The sequence below is a fragment of the Bombus affinis genome, chromosome 13 (assembly GCF_024516045.1).
Source record: "Bombus affinis isolate iyBomAffi1 chromosome 13, iyBomAffi1.2, whole genome shotgun sequence".
In the NCBI taxonomy this organism is placed as follows: domain Eukaryota; kingdom Metazoa; phylum Arthropoda; class Insecta; order Hymenoptera; family Apidae; genus Bombus; species Bombus affinis.
Window position 1 is genome coordinate 2,495,520 of NC_066356.1, and position 25,553 is coordinate 2,521,072.

The window sequence follows — 25,553 nt, forward strand, 5'->3', positions numbered from 1 at the left end:
AGGATTTGTACGCAGTTTACTGTAAATCAGAAGAAATGATTAATGCCCCATGTTGTATAGAAGACACATATAATTTAATAGAAGGTTTTGTAAATGCTTGCTGTTTTAATTTGTGGATGGGTCTCTACAGTTAATAGTAAATGACATTCCAAAGAAAAAATTTTCCAAATACTTGTACTTATTATTTATACGTCGTATAACTAACATACATGTGACACTAATTTTATTGTTTAAAAAAATTATGTATATTTTCTTTGTTTGTTATCTTATACTATATTTCATTGTTGTAATTTGTACAAAAAATATATTTTTCTAATTTCCAAAAATTTAAGTTTATAATCTATTGTTTGTCCGTTCGAAAAATAATTTTCAGTTTAATATCTATATTATTTCATCAATTTTATATTATTAACAAAACCACCATTTACCATCAATCGCGAGTATTATATCATCACAGACGAAGTATAAAATCCGCATATCTATAAATACATACATATGTATATAAACAGTCGCAGTCTAGGAATGACCAACGGTTCGTTCGAATTTCTATATGAATAAATACAATGCATAAATTTAAACTAGTCTTATCGAAGCAAGTAAACCAGAAAAATTATGATTTTATTTTTTCACTGAAATTGCATTTTTCCTAGAATCCTGAAGGACTAGATAAATTTCGCGATTAGATCTAAATTCAGTGTTAAAATCTATAGTAAATGATATATAATAAGCCGTGACAAAAATTCAATAATACATAGTAATGGATAAATCGCAATTTTGTCAAAAAATTTCAAATCTAATATAGATTTTCAAAGTCAAAACTTGTTTTTGATAGATCTTCTGTATTTCTTCCTTATTCTACAATATCTTAGCTTTAACTTTAAACAAGATTCATTGTTCTATCTTATTTTTATCAAAAGTTCTGCGATTTTTACACAAATATGAGCATTCTATTTCATTGGGTTTCGGGAAGACTGCGATCGCACATGACGCGGCACTGTGGTGTAGTCACATAGCGTCGTGTGAGTGAAGTACATTTTAGGAGTAGATGTATTCTCCCAGAGGACGAGTCAAGGGCGAGGCGCAGAGAGAGGACTGTGAGAAGTTTGCAGAGCTCTGCCTAACATGCTGAGGTAGACCACCATTTAACCGGCCAGGATCCGGCACTAATTGAAGGAAGATGTTTATTAAGATTTCCTTCACGTAAAAAAAGGGTGCCTAAAATTATTATAGTAATGTTTCGAACATTTAATAACTCTATTGGAACCGCGTCGGATTTCTTTTGAGCCATGTTTCTGGTCCAATTGTAACAACAGTGAGTCCGTCACATCGACTGTAATCAATCGCTGTTATCACTCTTTGATAAAATCTACATAAAAAAATGCAATAAATATTCCACAAAATATACAAAATGTCTAATATATTTTTGTGCATTTGTTTTTTCTCTTATATACTATGCTAAGCGTCTTTAAATAAAATTTGGTATCTCCTAACTTCAGCATAGATCAAAAGTGACACTGATCAGCTCACCATGTCGCTGTTTTTGGACAACAGTTCGAGAAATAAGAATGGTGTATCATAGTACTATCAGCAATCATTTCGGTAAGTTGCACTGGCTTACTGCTGCTCAATAAAGTCTGGAATAACTAATGTTTAGTGTAGAAATTTCTGCAAATTTATAACATTTGTTCATATATGAAATAGGATGGGTTTATATTACACTGGGATTGTAAATGTTAATATACAAAAGCAGGAAAAAATTATCTCTAAAAATTAACATACCTCATAAAAATTGTAATAAATAAAACTAAGACTACTAAAGGCCCTGAAGAAACTGGTACTACTCCAGCACCATAATAAACAGCTTTGTCACAAGCTGGTGGACACACAGGGACAATAGTTTCTGTGCAAAAAAAACAAAGAAATATCTAAAGCATGCTAACTCTTAAACTCAATAAATAGATGCATTGCAAATTAAAATTTCTGCTCCATATTATGTAAGAATAATAAATGAATGTTATCAGACCACAATATTATGTACACTTTATAAAAATGCATATATTTAGAGGGTGTTTCATTTAACTAGAAATGACAGAATATCTCACAAGGTATTAAAGTTATCAAAAAAACGTTTTAACATAAGTTGTTTGGTTCGAAGTCGGACATTATATGGTGCAAATTACTTTTTTACAGGTTCAGTAGTAGGGGAAACTTCAAAGTCAACTTCAACTTGTCTTAAATAAAACCACATACTTTGACCTATATATATATATATATATATATATCATGTTATATTATGCATATATATATTAACCTATTTATGTTGAAAAACTATTAATTTAGCAGATATTTTAATTTTTATTTGTAAAATTTAATATATGAAAGACAAGAAAGACACAATATTCTTGTGTTTACGTTGTGTTTGTCTTTTATATATTAATTTTCATAAATTATTACACTTTTTTATGGAGAATAGCACAATATTAATTTAATTAATTTCGGCTAATGTATTAAAAAGTATATGATTCCATTTCAAAAATGAAGTTAACTTTAGAATCTCACACTGCTCGATCTGCAAAAAGATAATTTACTTCATATGATGTCTGTCTTCAAACCAAAGAACTTCTGTTAAAATATTTTTTTGATAACTTTAATTCCTTATGAAATATTCTACTATTTCCAGTTAAACAGAATACCCTGTGTACATATAATTGCAACTGGAAAAACAAAACATAAACATTTCATAAATGACTTATATTACTAAACTTGTATAAATATATATATAAAATTCAGAATACATACCAAACAATTCGATCTTTGTTTCTGCAGTTCCCAATTTATTGGCAGCTCTGCATACATATTCTCCATATTGTTTTTTTCCAATTGTGATCACTCTAATCGTTGTATCAGTATATTGATCTATAGTTGTAAAATGTAATATGCTATAATGCTGATTATTAGATAGTTGAACATCGCCTTTTAACCAAACAATAGCTGGTGGAGGATAAGCTTCTACATGGCATTCTAAATCTATGTCATGTAGTAAAGCTTGACCAAGTCGTGGTCTTGGTGTTGTGATTACAGGTGCAAATTCAACTTCAACACTAATATTATGTCTAGCTTCATGTCCTACTCCATTTTCAGCTATACAATAATATGTCCCACGATCTTCCTTATGAATTATAGGAATTTTCAATGTATTGCCACTGCAATATTTCGATTTGTTATTTAAAAAGGTCGTTAAATGTCTATAGAACAAAAAATAATTACCTACTGATAAATTGATCCACCAGTTGGTAATATGGCATTATTTTCTCTGCACCATGAGATTCTAGGTGCAGGAAAGCCACCAGCATAACAGTTAAGTTGCACAGGCTGTCCTTCACTAACAACCATAGCTCTGGTTGAATTGTCACTTACAATGGGTGGTTTACGAACTTGCAGTTCAACATTTGCATATACATAATTATTCAAAGAAATCAAAATTTTACATTGATAAAATCCAGCATCAGTTTCTTGAATATCTTTTATCTGAAGTATATATTATATTACTATTTGAATTACACGTTAAACAATAAAAGTACGATATGTATTGCACATAATACTATATTACCTGTAATCTAAAGGTAGATAAGACATCATCATATTTGAGTGTAAATCTAGTATCTCTTATAATTAAAGTACTACCATGTGAAAGTAGTAATTGATCATTAAGAGCATTTTTATTAATTTTTGTCCATACAACTGGAAGATCAAATCCATTTAGCACTGAACAATGGAACTCTACAGTTTCACCAATATCTTTAATTTGCTCTTGTGAAATGTAAGATATTGTTGGCATACGCTGACTCTTAACTGAAAAATATGATAGTAATGTTTCTATTTAAAGATGTTAGTTTAATTATATACAAAAACACTGCAATATTCTAGATTCTAAATAATAAAATTCCATGTGCATACAGAAATATAACATGGAATTCATTCTGTGATTTTGCGTAAATATCACATTAAATAAATTGCGTGCAAGGATGTTCTATAAACATTAGATTTAGCACAAGGATTGATGGAAATCTGTTTCATTAAATAGATAAAGACAAACTTATAAAATTTATGTTAGAAACTAGTACGTACAGAATAGTACGTGCACATAAATCTCTTTCTTCTTTACCTGCATATAAAAAGGCGAATGTTAAAAATGTATAAAAAATCTTCATTATGACACACTCTTGTTGTTACAATGTTCCAAAAACGCGAAAATATAATAATAACAATCTTCACCTCTTTCTTATTAATATTATTCCCATTTGTTAACCAATGTTAATGACATTGACAACATTAAATATCGTCGGTTGTCAAATAGCACAAGAGTATGACAATGAAAAGGAAGTACTATATCAACACGTGTTTGTTGATCGAAAATAAATATGGCTAATGACGTCTTTAATCAAACGAAATACTGTTCCTAAAATATTTAAAACGTATGGTATACATTAAATACTCTAAAATCCATATCTTTATAACAGTTGTTTAAATATTTTATTTTGTTTTTTATCATACAATTTTCTATCGTTAATAATAATAGCCTCAATTAAGTTAATAGTTGTATATGTGATATATTTTGTGTTCATTCAAAAATTTTTAACGCATTTATATTGCGCATACACTCCTCGTCAAGTGTGCTATCTTTAATTTCTCAATGACGCGTGTAAAGTTTTTCGTCTGTAACGTATAATATCAAAACATTATGAGCTTAGAATATACGGCTTGCTGGAAATAAGTCACAATGTCGTAGATGTTTGTATACAACAAAGAAAAACTGTTCCATACTAAAGTCGAAATGGTAACACACTCTGTTAATATGTTTAGAAATTGCTCAGTAGTTCATGATTTATCAATGAGTAAAGATTACAGTACAGTATTATATAAATTTGTAAGTATGGGACGCGGAAAAAATTTAACGAGTCTGAAAAAAAAACAAATTCCTGAACTAAAACAGCAACGGTTATCAGTAGCAAAAATATCGAAAGTAATAAGAAGAAATCGTAGAGTAATACACAATTTCTTAACATTAAACCTACCGACACTTCGTGTATACCTATTCCTACCGTGTGCGGTCAAAATGACCGGTGATTAAAGAAGTAATAGTTTTTATGATTTAACTTAGATAATGGTCAATTTATAACTAAATGTATATAAAATGATGAACTTTCATAAAATTTCGTCTAAATTTACTTTTGTTTAATTTCAATTATAGACTTAAATAGAATTACATTTTTATTTATATAGAGATATATCTTATTCAACTTTGCTGCATTTTTTACAAGTTATTTTATTATCAAATGTACATTTGCCGCGTAAATATTTCCCGTATCTTAAACAAATTTTCGTAATTTTGTAACCTTTACTTGAATACTAATTTTTTACTTGACAAGTTTTTTGTAGTACTTGTTGATAGTTTTATTGCAAGGTTTTCTCCCGCGATTCTTTATATAAAAATAATGTATGCACTAGGTTTATAACAATTTTGTAAATTCTCTGTAAATTGGCCCCATACTATAGATACCATTGCAAATTTATTGGTTTGTAAACGCTGGCTTCTTTCGCTCATCTTATCAAATCGTATAAACCTCATAATTTCAGCAAAGTCATTCCTCCTCATTGTTTTTGAAACAAATCCAGGTCTCCAAATTTTATTCCACAAATATTAGACATCTAAATTTTTTGCCTGATATGCACCGCGGGCATATAACAGAGCAATAAATGCATCTATTTTTGTTGTATCTAGCTTCCTCGTAATTCCCAATACTCTAAATGCTTCTTCTTCGGTACATTTTATTATATGATTCCTTATACGGTGGTCAATGATAAAATAAAATGCCGTCTTTACTTGTCCTTTCATTATATGCCGTTTAGCATATCCTTAAAAATATTATGAACTGATATCCTGCCAGGTTTGAGACTTACATCTATTTTTTTCCAAACTGTTCTATCGGGCCCAGTTTCACTCTCTGCTGTCAACGATAATTTCTTTCCGTTTTGCCCTTACGTAAACGCTTATTTTTAATATTCAATTCTGATTCGGTTGTAAATAGCTTTTCATATGTTTCCATGCCGTTTTCAGTTGCTAAAGTTTCTTGTTCATCGCACACTGAACAGTCTTCTTCTATGTCCGTCACTTTTTTTAATAATTTTTTTTTAAATTTTGATATTTTTAGGGCAAATATTTATCACAAAATAATACCATATACGGAATACAAAATTATTGTCAAATTTGATATGCTTTACTTTTCCTTTTATAACACTTTACATAAAACGCTCTGAGATGCTTTCTGTCTGAGTTTTAGAGGTAACAAATTTAGATGCCGAGTAATTGACTAACAAATCGAGATGTATTCTAGTCAAAAAGACAATAACATATTTTTACATATGATCTTTGACCATTGGAGATGATCATTCTCTACCAACGGTTACTGGAGGGTGGAGTTGGCAAAGCTTTTCCCGTGTTTTATAGCAATGAGCAATAACTCTAAGAAACTTCTCGACTTTTAAAATGTTTGTAACAATGGACTGTAAAAAGTGCTAAATTTTGTGGCGATTAGGATTAGGGTTAGGTGACCTTAGGATTACAATGGGCCTGAGTTGATACATCTTGACAGTTGGTGGCTATCTTGATCGAGGGATGGATTGTTTCATGACAAGATTACGGGTGTAACAGCTGTTATTATTTATTATACTAATTTTGTTTGTCATTTGACCTTGAGGTAGCCTTTTCTTTGTACTAATTGCATTTATTTTAAGAATAACTAACATATTTTGTCGGGCGGTCAAAATGACCGTTCACGGTAGGCAAGGCAGAATATAAATTGTTCTCAGAAAATAAAAGAGCAAACTAAAATTAAATACAGAAAAATATATTGTATGCATGTTTTAGGAAAAGTCAAAAAATATGAAGTGATATGATAAAGTTTAAATATGGTTAAATTTGTGTAGAGGTCGCGAGAGTGGTCAATTTGACCGCGCCGGTAGGTTTAGTGTTAAAAAATGTTGAAGATTATGGCAAAATGAAAAGTCCTCGTCGGCCGTCATCGTTATCCGATCGTAATAAGCGAGCAATTTTGGGTGTAGCTTCCAACTCGCAGTTAACAACAAATAACGGAGAAATATAGTATCAGTGCCAGTGTTTCAAGTGTTTGTCGAGTTCTACTATCGTGCAAAAATATCAAAAGGCTAAAATTGAAAAAGAAACCTCCGTTAACAACGAAACACAAAGCAGAACGTTTACGCTTTGCAAAAGAAAGAATGCATTGGAAAAAGAAATGGAGAAGGGTACTATTTTCAGACGAAAAAGGATTCAACTTGGATGGTCCTGATGGGTTCTAATATTATTTTCATGACATGTCAGCGATTCGATGACGAATGAGAGAAGCGTGATGGTTTTGGCCGGCATCGATTATTTCGGCAAGATAAATATCAAGTTCATTAATGGGAGAATGAATAGTGTCCGATACATAAATTTAATCAAGGAACAAATAAACAATCATGCAGAACGCATTTCTGGAACTGATTACATCTTTCAACGAGATAATGCATCTATACACACATCAAGATTGGTCTAATCATATTTTAATGAAAATAATATATCTATTTTGCCGTGGCCTGCACGCTCCCGGGACCTTAATATTATTGAAAATTGCTGGGCAGAACTTATTCACGATGTATACACGAATGAAAAGCAGTATCAACACGTACAAGAATTAAAAAATGCAATTGTACGCGAATAGGATACGTTAAGTCAAAATTATATCCAGAAACTATATAAATCGATACCAAATCGTATAATAGAAGTAATAGAAAATAAAGGGAGATGTACTCATTATTAAATAAGTATATATGTTTAACAAGTAATTATTGTTAATTACAATTTATGTTGATTATTATTTTCACATTGTATATATGTTATCATTTCGTTCTTAAAATAAAACAATTTTTTTGTTACACACTAAATCTCATAATATTTTTAATTATTTTCAACGAACCGAATATTCTAAGCTCATAATGTTTTGATATTATACGTTACGGACGAAAAACTTTACACGCGTCATTGAGAAGTTAAAGATAGCACACTTGGGTTATCTTTTTGACGAGGAGTATAGTATATACACAGATGAGTAGGGAGATTGCCGATGCAATATTAACAAAGTCAACCAAGAAATGTGCATTGAGAATGAGGGTCTTTAGCAGCGAACTATACGCAAATTTATTTTCCGAGGCTTTTGATGAGAGAAACGTGCGTATGCACAGCATGAAGAGAAATGTGCATTCACACTAGCGGTGATCAGCGTAAGGTAAGAGTGAAAAAACAAACACTATTTAAAAGTTTAATTAAACATTGGAAATAAATTGCTTTTTTTGTATTGATTATAGAAGCAACAATCAGGATACCAAAAGGAACTAACAGCAATGATCTTCTTGGAAATGATTATACAATACGATAAAAACTGAGACTATTTATTATAAAATAATTATATAACATGTATGTAGGAAGAATTTCAATGAATCAGAGTAATAGCATTTTACAATATTGTTATCTATCCTTTTCACTATACAAATCTACAAAATCTTACAAAAAATCAAAAAATAAAAATTGGGAATTAGTTAAGAATACGCGAAATTTAAAGGCGAATTGTATAAAAAAGACCACGAAATAACTTTCGAAAATTCAGAGAAATGATGTCAAATTCCAAGAATTATCGAAATAATGCCACATCTTGTAAGATTATATTCTTTTGATACAAAATCGAGATTCTGATAAATAATTTATCGCTAAACCAAAAATTTCAACTTCGAAAAATTCCTGAAATATAACATCATTTTCAAGGATCGGCAAAATTGTGCCACCACCTATACTAATTTTTAATTTTCTCAGAGAAAGATTTATCGTCGTTTCCAAGAATTACAAAAAGTTTCGAATACCTCTCATGATATTTTATTCTCTTAATACTTATCAATACTTACCAATTTTCTCAAAATCCTTTGTCTCTTTTTGTAACTTATTCTTTAAAATTATGAAAATTGGAAAAGATTTGTGAATCGTGGATATTGAAAAGATTTTATATGGTTAGACGTCCATTTGCAAAATTAGGTTGTTTCATTTAATTCAATTCATAAATTTGCAATAATAGTACAATTTTACAATGAGTTCTTAATTTTCTGTATAATGATCTAATAACTTAAAACTATTCTAGTATGGTGTCGCGCTTCCGCTGCACATTTTCTAAACATCTGATTTTAGCCAATTTCGTACTTTTGGTTGAATTTCTCCAATGCTCTCCGGCGATTACCCTACTCATCTCCGGTGTATGTTCGTAACACTGTATTTGTTCATGTGCACGTGTTAGTCCTAGGTTCTATGACGTAATACCGTATCATAACCTATATTTCGATTGTTTTTGCAACTAGTGCTCTTTAAAGCAATAACATAGACTAATATTTTCAAATAATGACTGTCAAAAATGAAAAAAATGAAAAACAATCAGATTCTGAGAAACGTAGTAATATTGAAGAAATAGAATATTCTGATCTTTATCCGGGCAGAAAAAATCAAAGTGGCGAAAACCAATCCCGTACTTGGTTTGATGTAATTACTTTTAATGAAAAAAGGAAAAATTACGAGAAGATAAACTGTGAAATTAATGTTTATAACTGTGTAAAAAAGAGTAAGATTCTTCTATCTATTTCTAAACATCTTTTTAATAAGTTTGTTCTACTTTGGATTTACTATATGGTTATAATATTTTTCAAGTGTCAACTGTGCTCAACAGGAATATTATTTTGACATTAAAAATAAACAAATATTCATATTACAAAGAAAAACAGAATTTGCTACATATTTTTCTTAAATTAAAAACTGTCATTATGAAAAAATTTCTCTGAAGTAAAATTGGAAAACTCATATTTAATATTATAATTTTGCTTGTATAAACAAATATTAATATATATATATATATATGTTTATATCTCTTATATTATACAGTATATGCTATATATTAATCAAAGAATTATGTAAGTAATAAATTATATATATTTTAGGTTCTTTAGTGAAACTAATGTTAGCAGCATTAAAAAGTTCAGGATGGTAAGTAATATTTAGATTTTATGTACTTTCTTATTCTGTTGTATTCTAAGAAGTAAATAAGTGATAGATAATTTCAGTGAAGTTGATCTTGGTCGTCATATTTCATGTGAAGTATGTGATAATACAGTTACTGGTGGTTATGATCCTGACACAAATCAGGTAAATATTATTAAAAATCTGCATATGTATCAATATATAAGTAATATAAAATATTTCATATTTTTTAGATTATAATTTGCCAAAACACTGCTAGGAGCAGAAATCGAGTTCAAAGTACTTTAAGTCATGAGATGATACATATGTTTGATTATTGCCGTAACAAACTTGATCTGAACAATATAGATCATTTAGCTTGTACGGAAATAAGAGCAGCTAATCAATGTCATTGTAGTTTTCTTGGTGCATGGTATCGAGGAACTGCTTCACCTTTTCATATTAAAAAGGCACATCAGGTAAGTATTGTACATATATTGTACATATTGTACAAAATATTCCCCTTCATGCAATTAAAATATATTCATCCCATTTTATATTATAGAATATATTATAATCATATTATACAGTTGTTATTATAGTTATATTTTTGCTTTAGGACTGTGTTATGGACAAGGCTGTTAGGTCACTAATTGCTATAAGAAATATATCAAAGGAGGAAGCAATGGACGCTGTGATGCGAGTTTTTACCAAGTGTTATAATGATTTAGAACCCATTGGAAGACGACTTCGACGAAATTCAATGGATATGGAGAAAGCGTACTATGAGGGGCCATATTATGGATATTCAGAATAAAATATATTTTTTATAGAAGTGCTCTCAAGTTATGTACCTCAAAATAGTACTTACTAAGAAATAATATGATTTTGTTATATCATTTTAATACTCGCCTATGAAAATAATTATTATCATTCTTATTATTCTCATTATGATAGTGTATTTAATTGCATATTTATTCTGTATATACATTTAACCTTTTAATGATAATCTCGATGATTTCCACATGAAGCAAGAAAAGTATGACTTTTGTTGATAATTTTATGCGAGAAGTTTTCGAAGACAAAAACATCCTTGAATCGAGACTTTAGGGTAAAAATTTATTTATTTGATCAATTTAACCATTATTTTATCGAAAAACGTAGCATAGAGCCTATATATTCACGCCATAATAGCCGTGAAATATAGCTTGGCGATGCCGAAGATTTATGTCGTTTGCCGGATCGTGTATGCAGAAATCCTTGAGGTCGGGGAGACTCGGGTGTGCATCGATGGACTGTAGTTTCCAGGAGATAGCAGAAGACGGTGTAAATTTCTGATGTAACAGTTGTCTGGAGTGATTCTACTTTTAGCCTACCTACGATGTATCTACCTACCTACGACGGGTGTGACGATATGAGTGTCCTCAGTTATTCTGGGTGGCTCTCCCACAGTTCAGGTTTCCGCAACTGACTCTTACGATCGATGTAATGCGTCTTCGACATTGGGCTATTAGTAATAACTAAAACTAAGGTACATATTTGTTTCCACAGCGTGCGGATCTCCTCACTTCTGTCATTCGAGAGTTACGAGGTGGTCCTCTTTGCAACTCAAATTTACGAGCACTAAATTTATAATTTCTATTTATCTCTACTTCGTCGTCTGAATAGTATCTTCAACTATTAACAAAAACTTATATTAAAATCCTTATATTCAATAATAAAGAATCCAAAACTGATATGATTATTACAAATCTTATATGCTGTACGATATATTAACAATGGTAACCCTAAGAATTGACAACGCAATGAAAATAGCGACACATACGAGGTTTCGCAATGAAAGAATGAGTCAGGCCTAGTAATACAGATCCTTTTATACCCTCCTCATCGCTGTACGTCAGATGCTGGTCTACGTGAAGATGCAGCTTCTTCTTGATGGATGTTGATATTAAGATTGACAACGGAGCTTGCGTTCGTATACCTGGATCTTGGGTGTCATATACGAAGAAGCGAGAGATAAAAAATTGCTTATGTCGGTAAAACAACAAGGCGTCAGTAGGCCGATAACACAACGTACTCTGCCGGTAATTATGTACTGCTATCTATCCGTATATACTCTAAATTACTGTTACTTTTGTATCCAATAGATGGCAGCACATGATTTGTCCACAGACAAGCAACACGATAGTGCGTGACAAAAATAGACATATACTGTGTATGAAACTATAAGCACAATAATGTGAGACAAGGATAGACGTATATCGCGTGTGGTACAAAGAGCGAAATATTGTGTAATAAAAATGGATATATATGTATGCATATATATTCTACATATATCGTGTTAGACAAGGGCAATAGTACCGATCAATCAGGAACAAGTGTACACGATCGCAAAGTGGTATTTGCTTCCTACTTTACGGAGAAGAATTTCATTTTTCAAAACCGAAATTACATTGCAGAAAATAAATACGTCACATCATTGAATTTCAATATCGAAGATACTACGAAAAATAATAAAAATTCTTTTTTCCTAATAGATTTTCATTGAAAATATAAAATGTTTCTAGAGTATCGATAAAATATTAATAGAATAAGGAATTTGATAGGCAAGAATGAGCTGCACAGAAGGTTGAGTTTTTGTTGCTCCCATTCAACAGGCAGTAATTACAGATATCATAAACGCTTGCCAAGCCCAGAGTTTAGAATGTGCGCTTGAAGAAAAGTTTCTGCGCGAATTTTTCCCTCAAATTGGGAAAGTTTAATTGCTTCTAAAAGATATTTGACGATTTTCCTAGATTCTGAATATTCTATTCGACGTTCCTGTTTCCCTATCTCGGTGTTAATTTTTAGGAATTCTAGTAAATAAAATCTTTGTAGCTTCTTATGTATATTTATTTATCTAATTTTAGTTATATCTTTTGATAGATATAGGATCCTTGTTAACTGAATAACATAATACATCTTTACATCACTTGAAAATATTTCCAGCTATAAATGTGGAATATTATTATAAATTAATATCCGCTTACGAAGACTTGCAAAAAGAGCAAAATTGTATTTTCTGAAAATTTATTTCGCTTTTGTACTGATAATTTTGTCTTTTAATTTCAAAATAGATTGGTTTCATGGAGAAGTAAATGGATTACCATAGCAGATGGAAACGAATGCGTTTCTGCAGGAAAAAAATAATTACAGCAAACACTGGTTGATGTATGAGTACTGCAGTAGATTTAATAAGATAACAATCTTTCAATTTTTTTTTAACAACACATTTTATTTCGAGTCGACTATTTTTATTAGTTGAACATATATTTCAATTATGTTCGTTCTTAATTTTCGCTATACTATTCTATATTCTATATTCTATATTGAATTACTAGATTCAAAATATTCTTTGTAAAATTTTAATCAACGTGGAAACTCTACGAAATGATAGTACAATAATCAATGTTTATTTTCTATTATGAGATAATTTTTGCACTAATAAATTATTATACAAAAGTAAAAGATCGGAAAATATAAAGTCTCTTTATTTTTCGTTTCCATTCATTAAAAAGGACTCGCGAGGCTATTCAAGTTAATTGGGCTGTCGAGATCACCGGGTATAACAGAGAAAGCATTCAATTAGTCAGTAGAACACGTGTTAAATATGAGTCGAGAAACACGAAGAAATAACTTATAGATGTTCGTTAAAAGAATATATTGCGTCGTCAGCTGTAAACTTGTAGATTATACTTTGTAATTTAATATTTCCACGTAAGGTGAATTTTTCTTTTTTGACTTTTTATATCGATCGTAATTTTGAATAATTATCTGCTACGTTGCATTAAAAAGGATTTAGTATCTCCTCTCGTAACAGCTTTTATTTTATTTATACGAATATCGATGAAATTTCCCTACGAGGACAAAGGATTATCATTTGATTTCCATTTAACACTTTGATTCGAAATTGATAATTGTTACAAATAGTCTATTATCAGGAAATAGAGTAGAATGTTAAAGAAATAAGAAATAAAGTGGAATTTAAGAGATATAGGTGCATAGATTCTGAAACACATATAGCGTTAGAGACAGAAAGAGAGAGAGAGAGAGAGAGAGAGAGAGAGAGAGAGAGAGAGAGAGAGAGAGAGAGAGAGATAGTCTATAAATTTATCCTTAAATTATCTTAAGTTTCACGAAACTGCTATCTCTGAGAATACCCACTCCTCCGGATTTTGTTATTTTACTCTAATTGCCATACATAGCTCATCTGTTGTTTTATACTTTTTCTTTAAAACGATTATTATTATATATTGTTACCTTTGTTTTATTTTGACCGGAATTCACGTGGAATTTTCTGCTTCGAAGCGTTCGATATGGCCCTTTAAAACGAAAGATAGCATCGGCCGAGGTAAGAAGAAGAAGAAGAAGGGAGAAAATGTACGACACAGACCATGTGGGACATGATAAATCGTTCGGGTATCTCTTTTCTCCGATTGCCCGTGTAACATCGCCATCGTAGAGGCACGAAGTGCTACCATATTACTTCGTTTCGCTCGACCTGCTACTTTTTTGCCGCGTTTAAAAGAAATACGCCTTTACTTCCCATAACCTGGCGATCTTTTTCAATTCTCTGCGAATTGTCACGTGTCAGGGCGCGGACTGAAAATTGCATTTTCAATAATTCATCGAAACATACGTGCGTTACTCCGATCTGTGAAGGAACCGAATAAATTATTTCGTGAAAAGACAAAGTGAAAATCAAACGGAAAACTTGTGAATCTAGTTTGTTTTAATAGTTGAAAAGATCGAGTTTTATAGAAAAGATCAAGCTCTGTGAATATAAAATATTGATATATATTGATCTAGGTGAAAAATCTGAAGATTTTAAACGGAAACATGAATGTTACGTATTAAGTCGTGACTATCGTGAGATTTTCTTGACGCACCTATGCGGCACAGAAGCGACACACACTTCGTATACGTCGTAAATTTCACTCAACGTTGATAAATCCTCGAACCTTAAATCAAGCGATTAAAGTTTTCGCGTGAAAATGATCTGTTATTAACGTCCTCGTGCTAACTTTTTCTGCAATCCGCTCGCGAGAGTCATGTATTTCAGTTCATTCGTCATCTACAACCAGCGACCTGAGTAGCGCGTCGTTGCTTCACGTGTACAGTACAAATACGAACGGCCGTTTCTTGCCGACTGACTTTTTCTGATAAATGTGCTCGTCGAATGCTAAAGAACACGTCTCTCCTTCATTCCTTGACTTCTACGCTCCATCGTCCTGATAGTAGAAAATTCCTGCCTATTGCGAAGCCCTGCAATGCTTTGGCGACATCCAACCGAGTTTCCGAAACTCGGTGCACGTGCTCTGTCAACCTGATAACACAAAATAACAAGGGGAAGGAATACGCTTTTCTTGACTCGAGAAATGTTCCACATTTCACTATTACGAAATGAAAGTTACTCGTTGAAAAGTTGCTCTGTGTCACGTACGTTTTTACTGTTATTAATAATTGGCAATTATAAATTATTAACTTAATATTAGTATAGTTGCATTTTAACTAATCTTTATTTTCTGTTGTCTTTACTTTAATATAACAAGTACTCCATGTACTTTAACAATTTCGGTATACAGAACTGGCAAGTGTAAATTTTCAAATATACGAACATATATTAAAAATGGACAGAAATATGTTCTTATATTTATTAATATCCATAATACCAAGAATTGTGTTATGAAGAAGATAAGGAACAAGTACTGGGAGAAAAAGGAAGGATCCTTTTTCTACTAAAAATTCATATGTCCCGCGTGTATCAGAAAAATATAGACACGGATGTGATCTTTGAAAGCCAGAGAGACAAGGGTGTGATAACGCACGAGTTTGATTTATGAGTATGAGTTATAAAACTCTGAGTAGATATGGCTGCTACTTTATTCTATGTCGGGAAGATCGCTGCGATATAGATATTCGGTTGAACGTTTTTTGAAATCTTACGAGACTTAAAACTTTAGTCGAGTTATTTAAAATAAGGTATTTGTTGCCGAACAATCGTAAAAATCTACAAGTTCTGTGATATTTTCGTATTTTTATGTGAAAACCAGCTAGCAGAAGTTGTAATTTTAATGGCGAACGCGAGGGGATAGTACGAAAGGCGAAGAATCGAAAGTAAGGAATTTTGGAGCTTTCACGAAATCCTTTGAGTAAATCCTTTGGTATCGTAGAAAATTTCTCGCGTTTCACCTAAATATGAAGGTCTCTAGCAATGTTATGAAGAAGCCACGTCTTTCGTGATTTAACACCGGCGAAAACGGATCATCGAAGACGTTGCAAAGCCTTTTAGGCCGGATGCTGTCAAATTACAGAGGGTCGACCTGAATTCACCGTGTCAAACGTTTTTTTCAGAGAAACTATGTAAAATAAAAGGCTGGCACACATATAGCGTTCACTTTTAAGTGCTACGTCCTGCACGTGACACTCGGTAGGAAGTTGAAAGGCAAAGCGGCAAACTTAGGTGTCGAAGTTCATCGATGACCTGGTTTAGAGTGTTTTTAATGAAACTGTCCAGCCGATTGAAAGTCACTCTGATTTATAGCGAACTAACGAGAAAGGTGTTTGCTTGTCACGCACTTAGCCAATGATTTCTTTTGGTAAATGATCATTTCGTGTATCTACGTATGCGTATATAGCGAGCGGATGACTAAAATTAAAGCTTATCGTTGCTTGTACATCTCGTGTAAAGCTATTGAAACTATCGAATAAACGTCGAACCTATTAAAACGATCTATTTTACCGGAAAAAAGTCGTGTAGCATCTGCGCGTGATAGCACAATTTTTATAAAAGGGTTTCAAGTGTCAGAGGGTTAATGATACAGTGATTTATAACAACTGTATTTTATGATTTTCGCGATTTTCGCCGAAAAGAGATTCGCAATCCGAGAAGGTGTTGCAACTTTTGAAAGACATCATGGAGATTGTGGCCAACTTCGACAGAACTGTTGGCCATTAATACCAAGTTGCGCTGCAAGCACAACTTTCCAACTGTAGTTGTCTTCAATTTCTCTCAATATACCATTTCCGCCTCAAAGTACGGTAGCTGATCGCATGTTCCCGAAAATTCGTTAAATCTTAACTATCTAAAGTGCGCGTATGGAATATGAAATACCGATCTATCAATCTATTACAAATCGATCTATACAGCGTGATCGTTATTAGAAATATAATTTCATATTCGTATTTGTTTTCTTTTTTTTTATTATTATTTAATTTGTACTTTACAATTTGTCCAGCTGAATATTTGGTAAATTTTTCTAACTTAATTGCTAAATAACGTGTGGATGGCTACCCCCAACGGGATACCATCTTCGAGTTTGACTATTTTATTTCTTTAGTGAGGTCAGTGTGGTGTTTTCTTTTTAGTCTTCTTCCTATGAGAGTTTTGCTCGCTTCGGCAGCCGGCTGGTTTGAATGTGTTGTCGTTCTTTCCTTGTATTTTTCTGCGTACCTGCTGATTTCTTCTTTGACCGTTGGTCTTTGCGTATATCCTCGTTTCTGACATACCATGGGGTGTTGACTATTGTTCTCAGTATCTTCGATTGTAGCGATTCTAATTTATTTATGTGGCTCATTGCTGCTGTCCCCCATAGTGGTATTTCGTACATCCAAATTAGTTTTATTATCGTTTTGTATATTTTTAATTTATTTCCTATTTTCTATGAGTTTAGAATTTCGACTAGTTAACTAGTACATTTGTCTTCTTTTTATTCGTATTTTGTCTATAATTGATTTAATATGTTGCTTCCATGTAGGTTGTGTGCTAAGTGGAGTCCTAGGTATTTAACTTGCCTTGTTTGTGTTATATGCGTGCCATTCAATTGGATATTTGGTGGTTTCCGTTTCCTTAATGTAAATGTAATATGGTTGCATTTACTTGGGTTTGCTTTTATTTGTTTATCTTGTAACCATTTTTCTATTTTTATGATGTGTTCTTGTAGTAATGTTTCTTTTTTTTATTTAATTCTTTACATTCTCAATTTGTCCAATTTGGACATTTGGAAGAATTTTTTAACCGTTTGATTATCATGTCGGTGACTACCCCCAGCGGGGTACCATCCTCGCGTTTGCTAGGTTATACCTTTGTGACATAGTAATGTGACTGCTGTTTCTGGATTAGTGTGCCTGACTAGTACAGCCGTGTTGTCCGCGAATGTCAGTATTTTGCTATTGGTAGATGTTGGTATGTCGGCTGTGTATAATGTGTAATATTGAGCCTAAGACGCTTCCTTGCGGTACCCCTGCCTTGATGTCTTTTACTTCACAATATACATCCTTTATTTTTACTACAAAGGTTCTGTTGCTTAGGCATGATTTGAGTAAGTGGAGGATTTGTTCCGGGAAGTGTTTTTTGATTGTTTGTAAGAGGCTTTCATGGTTCACTTTGTCAAATGCTTTCTCAATGTCCATGAAGAGAGCTGTACAGTATTGTTTCTTTTCTATTGCTAGTAAAATTTCGTTGACAAGCCTGTGCATTTGTTCTCACGGAGTGTTTGTTTCTGAATCCAAATTGGTGATCTGGTATTAATTTTTCTTCCTCTATTGTTGGTTTTAGAAGATCGTATATTATTTTCTCTAGTATTTTGGAAAATACAGGAAGTAGTGATATTGGTCTATGAGATGCATTCGTATTTGTTGAAGAGATTTTCACTTCTAGGAAAACTCTACATCTTCTCTAGTGTTTAGTTTTCTTAGTCCTCGAGGCCATTGAGTATTGTTTAGCTCTAAATCAATTTGAAAGGCCTTTCAGTCACATAGCCTTTTCTAGGAACATGCCTTAATGCACAGATGATGCAGTGACGTATAGATGGCCCAGTTTTCCTAATTACATAAATACCCATAGGCCCATAGCTTCGGAGCTCTATTGTAAAGTAACGCTGCCAGCGTGCAGAACTGGACTGGCATACACTGTACTTATACTTATCGTATATTTACTTAAATATATTTCTGTTATATATTTATCTACGCATTTCCTCTTTATTCTATTCCCAGATAAACCTCAACAGTATTGTTACCATAGAAATGGTATACACGAGATAGAGAAGAACTACGAAACTTTAATTATTAACGATTTACGTTTAGGTACTGTATAATAATGATTTGATAATCTTGTACTCGGGTGCACGTAGTTCATTATTGAATTGCAAGATGTCGCATAAATGCAACGGTTTATCGAAATAGCATATGATTTTACAAATATTTAGAAGAACGTGCAACAATATGGACATAAAATTGTTCTGAGATCGTATTGAATGTAAAGGTAGAAAAGCTATGAAAAATCTAGGACATTACGTTCAAGAAATTAGCGTATATATTATACTTCTTATTCTTCCTTAAAGATGAACTTATTTCACAGAACGAGAGTTTACTTTTGTTGATAAAATTTTATTCGTAATATATGGAAGCGAATATTATTTATGGAAGTAAATAATTCGCGTGATTGCTAAATTACTCGATGCTCGAACGCAAAGTTTGCGGTGAAAATTTCAATCTTCTGTTTAAACAATTCGGATCGGGGATTATTAGGAAAATCCGTGCTCGCTAGTTTGCATCCCTCGATCTCCTGTCAGTATTCAGGTTAATTAGCGTTCTGTTGTGGTGCTGTTACGACGCCGTTCGAACGTCTCAAGCATGAAGACGCTGGTAGTATCAGGTAATCGATAATATCGAGAATATTCCGGTAACAATCGTCCATAGCGTGCGACTTCCCCCAGAAGAAACAAACATTTATTCGTTTAATAATGTGGCACGACATGAGGTAAAGTAACATTAAACGAGCGTTATCAATTACGATGGAAACCAAAGAAAGGTATACCGAAGGAAAATACATACAATGTCTTTCATCGTATAATTAATTTTGGATAAATAGAGAACAAATTTTAGAGAACAGAGATATTCGTCGTTCTTGTAAATCACTGAATACGATGAAAAGGGAACACACGATGAAATAATCTCGTAATTAATATCTATTAACGCTTACAGTTAAACGTTATAACATTTATGTTCTACACGACGAACGAATAATATCAGTGACGAGGATTACCGATTGCCAGACGTTCTCAATTTTCAACGTTTCAACCAGATTCTATATATCTACGTGTATAATTGTTAGTAAAATTTTATCGGATCTGACACGCGTATAATTTAGCAAAGTTGGAATAAGTAGCTTTAACAAATAAGAAAATCAACGGCTATGCTATCATTTCTTAGATATAAAACGATGTTCTTTTTCTTAAAAATTTGGTACGCTGCACGCATCGATATTTCGTGCAAATTTCAAAATCCACGTAAAACACGTATTGACGTTAGCGAACAATGAGGGCTCGAGTCGTGCATTAAAACAAAACGAAACCATCTCTATCCACATTTTTCATCGGCAGGAAAAAATAGAATAAATTTTATCCGAACAATAAAAGGAGGATACTCTATTCGAGATGTATTCAGAAACATACCGTGTTAGGTCAGAAAGTCCTGCTTTTTTTTTACCTTCTGCTTTCTGATATTCCAGAACACGAATAATCCTTGAAAAACACATTTCGGAAATTAACAGTAACGATAAATATATTTATTCAATTAATCCGAAGAAACAGTTGTAGACAACTTTAGACTATGTTACCGATAAGCTTCGAACGAAAATGACTGAAAAAGAAATGTTGAAATCCGAGAATTACAGCAATATTTTTATTAGAATATATCGTCTTTTAATACTTTCTAATACGTATCCGCTTTTACCGTCAACGCATCGAAGAAATATTTTCGAAGAATCACCTTCCACCTAATCATACGGGAAAGAATCATTGGAAGACGAAGACATTCGATTTTAATTTCATGGCGAGATTAGCTCTGACGAATGAAACATTGAATTTTCCGTACGTAAGAGATCATCGCCTTTCGGTTGATTGATGCTCAATTTCCCACGTAACCACGTCCATCGAGCGCCATCCCTGTTGTGAAGAACACAGGTCACTAGGCTCACGTAGCTGCACTCGTGTACGAATCGTAGAACGAAGTAGAAAGATCGACAGAGGAAAGGAACAAAAGGGAGTTTGAGCAGCGTAGCGTTAAGGAGTATCGGCAAGTGCTAAGCACGCCACTCGGAAGCTGTTAACCACAAAGCGGTTCTGGAGCCGCTGATTCTTTCGAGGCTGACTCGCGAGCGCATCAGTAATGGGAACAATGGAATCAAGTATGCCGGTTTGCGGCTAACAAATGGTAAAAATATGATATAAAATGAGGCAAAGATCGAGGGCTCGCGTTTACAAAGTTCAATTAACAGACTTCGAACCGAGTTTCGTGGAAATATTGAAGTTCCAGCTAAATGTAAGTGGATTCGCGTTAGCGATAACATGGCCGAATTTAATTAAGATATGCTGATTATGCTTGGAATAACAAGTACGAGAATAAAAATAAGAAGATTATAAAAACGGGAGCATCGTGGTATGAGTGGAAGTAACGAAGGTATTGCGATTGTAAGAGTGGAAAGATATGCAAAAGTAAGGCAGCTAAGTAAAGGTAAGTATTATTAAAATGGCCGACAGATTACTTATAAAAATGTTATGGTATAAATATTGTAACGTTAAGGAATTTTAATGATATTAGTTGGAAGAATTCCGATTGATTTAAGCATTACGAATAATTGAATAATACAAAGCAGCTTCGAACACTGACAGAATAAAATATGTCCGGTCGAGAGGAAAGTGGCTCGAAACTAAATTGGAGCATGGTAAAGCTTGAAAAATTAATAACAAAAATGCCGCAATTTGTCGTACAGATGCGACTGTCTTCCTTATAGCGCGAATCTTTTCAAAGCGAACCTTTCGAAGAAAAATTGTGTCTTTTTTTAATCGAACAAAGTTCGCTAATTTTTTACTTCTCTCATTTTTTCATAAATATATAATATGTATGTCTACATATTACAATTAAAATATGGCACATGGAAGTCGCTAAATATTACTGTGAAATTGCATTCAGTAATATTAAAATTATTTTACATTTTCAATAGAGATTCTTGAGGAAATAACTAGTATTATCGAACGAGAAAAGTTTTTAACTGAAAAGTAGCATTTTATAATTTTGTATGTAAATAATGATTAAATTGATTTTAATTCTCAGTTGGTATTACAAATCGGATTATAGAAAACGAAGGTTAATTGTAAGTTTGCTTATATTTAGTTTTAAAGTATTTCGTTTTAATTTGTATATTTTATATTTTACATGATACGTGTTATCGATAGTCTTTATGACGTAAAACATACTATAGAAATTACTGTGGAATACTCTGTAATTAAGTAACTAGTCCCAAAGTCTTGTACTTGTCAACTACAACAGGTTTTTAAAATGATAACAATCGCTATTCTAGAACGAGGGTTAATAGCAATCTCCAGGCATTCTACGACATAAATACGAAAACCTTTAGCCAGCTCCCGTGATCTAAAAAATAAAGTTGTAAACCTAATACAAACAAAGAAGCAAAACCGAAATTCAATCCGGTCAATCAATCAGCAAGTTTCGCAGAACGATTTCGATACAAGAGATATGGTATAGAGAGCAGCAGCAGCAGCAGCAGTAGCAACAGTAACGGCAACAGCAGCGGTGGTGGTAGGATGAACCAGTGGCGAATCTCAAGGATCAAGATCGCAAACGGAAGACGGATGGAAGGGTTAGGTTTGATGGAATGATTTCTGGATCTCGTCGTTGCTCTTTCTTGGCTCGTACGAGAAGAAGCGATGATTCACGCATGAAGAAAGGAGTCGAAACGTAGACTCGGAACAGAGATAGGCACAAAGCAGAAATCAGAGCATCGGGGCGTTAAGAGAACTCAGAGAGAAGACGGTATTCTCCCGCATACGGTTCTCTGTTGACTGAAGCGACTTAAGTCAACGCCGCGCTCACCTACGGTCTGGCACACTACGTTCTCCTCTACTTGGTGGAGATTGTGTGGGGAGGGGAAGAGACGAGACGACGGAGTGTGCGAGAGTTGCGGTCCGCTTAGAGGGGAAAGCCAAAGGATGGAGAAGGAGAAAGACGAGCGAAGAGGAGGACGAGTAGCGCGCGGTTGGAAGCGGAGCGAGTGAGATGAGTGCGAAGGGTTCAAGTATAAGGATACCGAGGCATGCGCCGTCCTATCATATTGATCTCGCCATAGTAACGATTCTCTCTTCTCCGGCGATGTTGGCATGCACTATGGCAGGGGGACGAAGAGGGAAACCCTGACGAGAGAACGGCGGAAGGGGGTTGTACCGCATGGTATACCATGCCACCCCACGATGCGCGAATGTGGGCCGTACGGGAGTGAACGAGAACGATGGTGAGAGGAAAGGGAAAGGAAGAAAGAGAGAGTGGCACTGATCGAAGAAAGAGGGAACACGCAAGCGAGAGGATCGGTATCAGTTGAAGAGAGACGAAAGGATCGGTGGCGGTGGGCTACACAGGGCGCTAGCGCCAAAGAGAGCCGAGGCGGCGATACCGCGCGGCGCTGCAGCCAAATGAGAATCAGTCCAGCGTTGGTCGCCGGCGAGGGCGCATCTGACATTCCTGTGACAAAAGATACGGACGGGGACACTTGAGGACATTGGAGAAACGGTGGAACATCCGCGATAACCATCGATCTTGAACGGATCAGAAGGATGTTAACCGTGGTAGTAGTAGCGTCACGGTGCTGACAGTCAGACGCGCTCTGGGAATCGGCGGGGTTCGGACGGCGCGGAATAACTCGGATCGGAAGTCGGTCGAATGAGCTGGCTCACCGACAGACGACGACGACGACGACGACGACGACGCGTCTGTGAGCCGTGCAAGTAATTTTCGTGTACATACTCGCAACTACTCGCTATTCCGTGTGCGGGTCTGTTGTTTCTGATCCAGCGGAATACGAATCGGAGCAAGTCGTGCGCATATCAGGGTGGGAGGCAGAGAGCTAGAAACGCGAGCACACAGGGAAAATAGAGAGTTGTGTGAAATTGGGCCGAGAGTACGAGTACAGCAAGAGTAGATAAAAGAGAAGAAGAGAAATGTCCTCGATGCCCAACGATGCCGCACCAAGGCACAACCGAGCTGCTGAAGCTTAGTGCGTGCGAGGTGTACACGCAGGGACACGCTGCAGGTCCACTGAGGCTGTCACGTGCCCCTGATAGAACGAAAACGATGCCATTGCCGTGTTCAAGGCACGTAAATTCAGGTGGACCCTCGGAAGACTGAAGACCTCAGGCTCGGGTGGAAAGTTTGCACGAAAACGTAAGAAATTTCACAGTGCCTACGGAATCCAGCTGGTCCGTTCCTGTTCGACGCGTTTGCAGCCACGTGCGAGGACAACCGAATAGTGAAGAGGTGGAGGAGCCGGAGAAGAAGCCGGTGGTGGCGGAGGTGGTGGTGATCGAGGAAGGAGCGAACTGCTCCGGTTCCTCAATCGTGCAAACATGAGACGTTGGACTCTCATGGCGGCTATAGCCCTGGCTGCATCGGGTGAGTTATTGCGATACTAGCTAACCGATCTATCTCTCTTTTAGATACTCTGTGTCGCGGCACAGGCATATAAATACATTTTTCATTGTGCTGCTAGGCTCTCGTCCTAGAGACGATCGCTTTTCTCGCGACGCGAACGGTCGGAACCAGGTGTTGTGCTTTTCCATACAAATTTCAACCGTGTTTCTTTCGTTCTCTTTTTCTTTTCTTTTCATTCTTTTTTTTCTAGTTGCCGGTTTACTTTCACTGTTTCCTGTTATTGTCTCTGTCTCTCTTTCTGTCTGTCTTTGCATTCGTCTACTTGCCCGTTTTATTTTTCTCCCTCTTGTCTCCGAAGCGCGATATGCTCTCGAAACGCACGAGACGGGTCTCTGCATGGGTCACGCCGTAGGGATTTCCACACGGTGGCGGTTTCGGTATTCGGGGCGATCTTTTAACTCTTTAAGCTGCGGCAATGTCAAAAATGCGGCCGGAACGATAAATCTTCATCACCAAATAATGACGCCTGTCAAAGCAGTTCTTATACGTCCGATCGAAACGAATTCGTGCGCGCGAAGTGTTGTGTTAACCAATTTTCAATGACAGTCAGAGGATTGAAACGGAAGACTGATTTATATCGCGATATTTAAGGTTTCGTTCAGGCAATAAAAATATTTACGAGTCGTGATCTTTACGTCAATTAAAAAGACATGTCACGTATTTCATCGGCCAATCTCAATATCGAAAAAGTAGCAATTCGTATTTCGAAATTTTGACAATCGTTTGCGGCAAATAAATTATTTTTTTCTCTCTAGAGTTTCAAAATATCAGACGTCAAATTTTCGACTAGATTCGAACGTCGTTAACCATTTCCACGTATTACCGAAAGTTTTCTCTTAATGCCATGTAAACAAACGTATCACTTGAGTATTCGCGCGAACGCAAGTTCAACGTTCGACCTGTTTCG

At 34.4% G+C, this 25,553-nt stretch overlaps 4 protein-coding genes and 1 long non-coding RNA gene across 8 annotated transcripts in view; 3 read left to right on the forward strand and 2 right to left on the reverse strand.

Moving 5' to 3' along the window:
* The window catches only part of LOC126923291 (KICSTOR complex protein SZT2-like), a 29,753-nt gene extending 29,414 nt beyond the window's left edge, over positions 1–339 (forward strand). For both annotated transcript variants that reach the window (XM_050736603.1, XM_050736604.1), the window contains one exon: positions 3–339. In XM_050736603.1, the coding sequence (XP_050592560.1) occupies positions 3–134 (132 nt within the window). In that variant the 3' untranslated portion in view covers positions 135–339. The remainder of the gene's footprint in view (positions 1–2) is intronic.
* A 915-nt stretch (positions 340–1,254) lies between these two features.
* LOC126923657 (lachesin-like) lies at positions 1,255–4,507 on the reverse strand. Its single transcript, XM_050737343.1, has 6 exons — positions 4,480–4,507; positions 3,611–3,867; positions 3,272–3,528; positions 2,800–3,203; positions 1,780–1,900; positions 1,255–1,366 (listed from the first exon to the last, which is right to left on the reverse strand). Exons 1-6 carry the CDS (start codon positions 4,505–4,507, stop codon positions 1,255–1,257), a joined length of 1,179 nt encoding a protein of 392 aa, XP_050593300.1.
* Positions 4,508–9,385: 4,878 nt separating this feature from the next.
* On the forward strand, positions 9,386–10,986 carry LOC126923298 (mitochondrial inner membrane protease ATP23 homolog). The gene is made up of 5 exons (XM_050736620.1): positions 9,386–9,713; positions 10,087–10,132; positions 10,210–10,291; positions 10,360–10,584; positions 10,725–10,986. The coding sequence occupies exons 1-5, from the start codon at positions 9,497–9,499 to the stop codon at positions 10,920–10,922; spliced, it is 768 nt and encodes a 255-aa protein (XP_050592577.1). The 5' UTR covers positions 9,386–9,496; the 3' UTR covers positions 10,923–10,986.
* A 212-nt stretch (positions 10,987–11,198) lies between these two features.
* LOC126923305 (uncharacterized) lies at positions 11,199–12,172 on the reverse strand. Its single transcript, XR_007713106.1, has 2 exons — positions 11,501–12,172; positions 11,199–11,400 (listed from the first exon to the last, which is right to left on the reverse strand). It is a non-coding gene; the product is annotated as an uncharacterized LOC126923305 (long non-coding RNA).
* Positions 12,173–23,570: 11,398 nt separating this feature from the next.
* Positions 23,571–25,553, forward strand: part of LOC126923294 (neuronal acetylcholine receptor subunit alpha-7-like) — a 178,420-nt gene continuing 176,437 nt past the window's right edge. The window contains exon 1 of one of the 3 annotated variants that reach the window (XM_050736616.1): positions 23,571–24,607. Coding sequence is in view for 2 of the 3 variants with exons in the window: in XM_050736614.1 (XP_050592571.1) it covers positions 24,562–24,607 (46 nt within the window). In the remaining variant the exon portion in view is untranslated. The remainder of the gene's footprint in view (positions 24,608–25,553) is intronic. The other 2 variants (XM_050736614.1, XM_050736615.1) reach the window with 2 other exon arrangements.

What these genes read in the sequence shown, in the direction of transcription:
- LOC126923657 (XM_050737343.1), bottom strand. Translation starts at nt 4,507, where the DNA reads ATGGATTTTAGAGTATTTAATGTATACC. An exon ending in TAGAGTATTTAATGTATACC is followed by an intron (nt 3,868 to 4,479) that starts ATACGTTTTAAA and finishes TAGAAACATTAC; the next exon opens with TATCATATTTTTCAGTTAAG. An exon ending in TATCTACCTTTAGATTACAG is followed by an intron (nt 3,529 to 3,610) that starts GTAATATAGTAT and finishes TATATACTTCAG; the next exon opens with ATAAAAGATATTCAAGAAAC.
- LOC126923298 (XM_050736620.1), top strand. Translation starts at nt 9,497, where the DNA reads ATGACTGTCAAAAATGAAAAAAATGAAAAACAATCAGATTCTGAGAAA. An exon ending in GCATTAAAAAGTTCAGGATG is followed by an intron (nt 10,133 to 10,209) that starts GTAAGTAATATT and finishes AGATAATTTCAG; the next exon opens with TGAAGTTGATCTTGGTCGTC. An exon ending in ATATTAAAAAGGCACATCAG is followed by an intron (nt 10,585 to 10,724) that starts GTAAGTATTGTA and finishes TTTTTGCTTTAG; the next exon opens with GACTGTGTTATGGACAAGGC.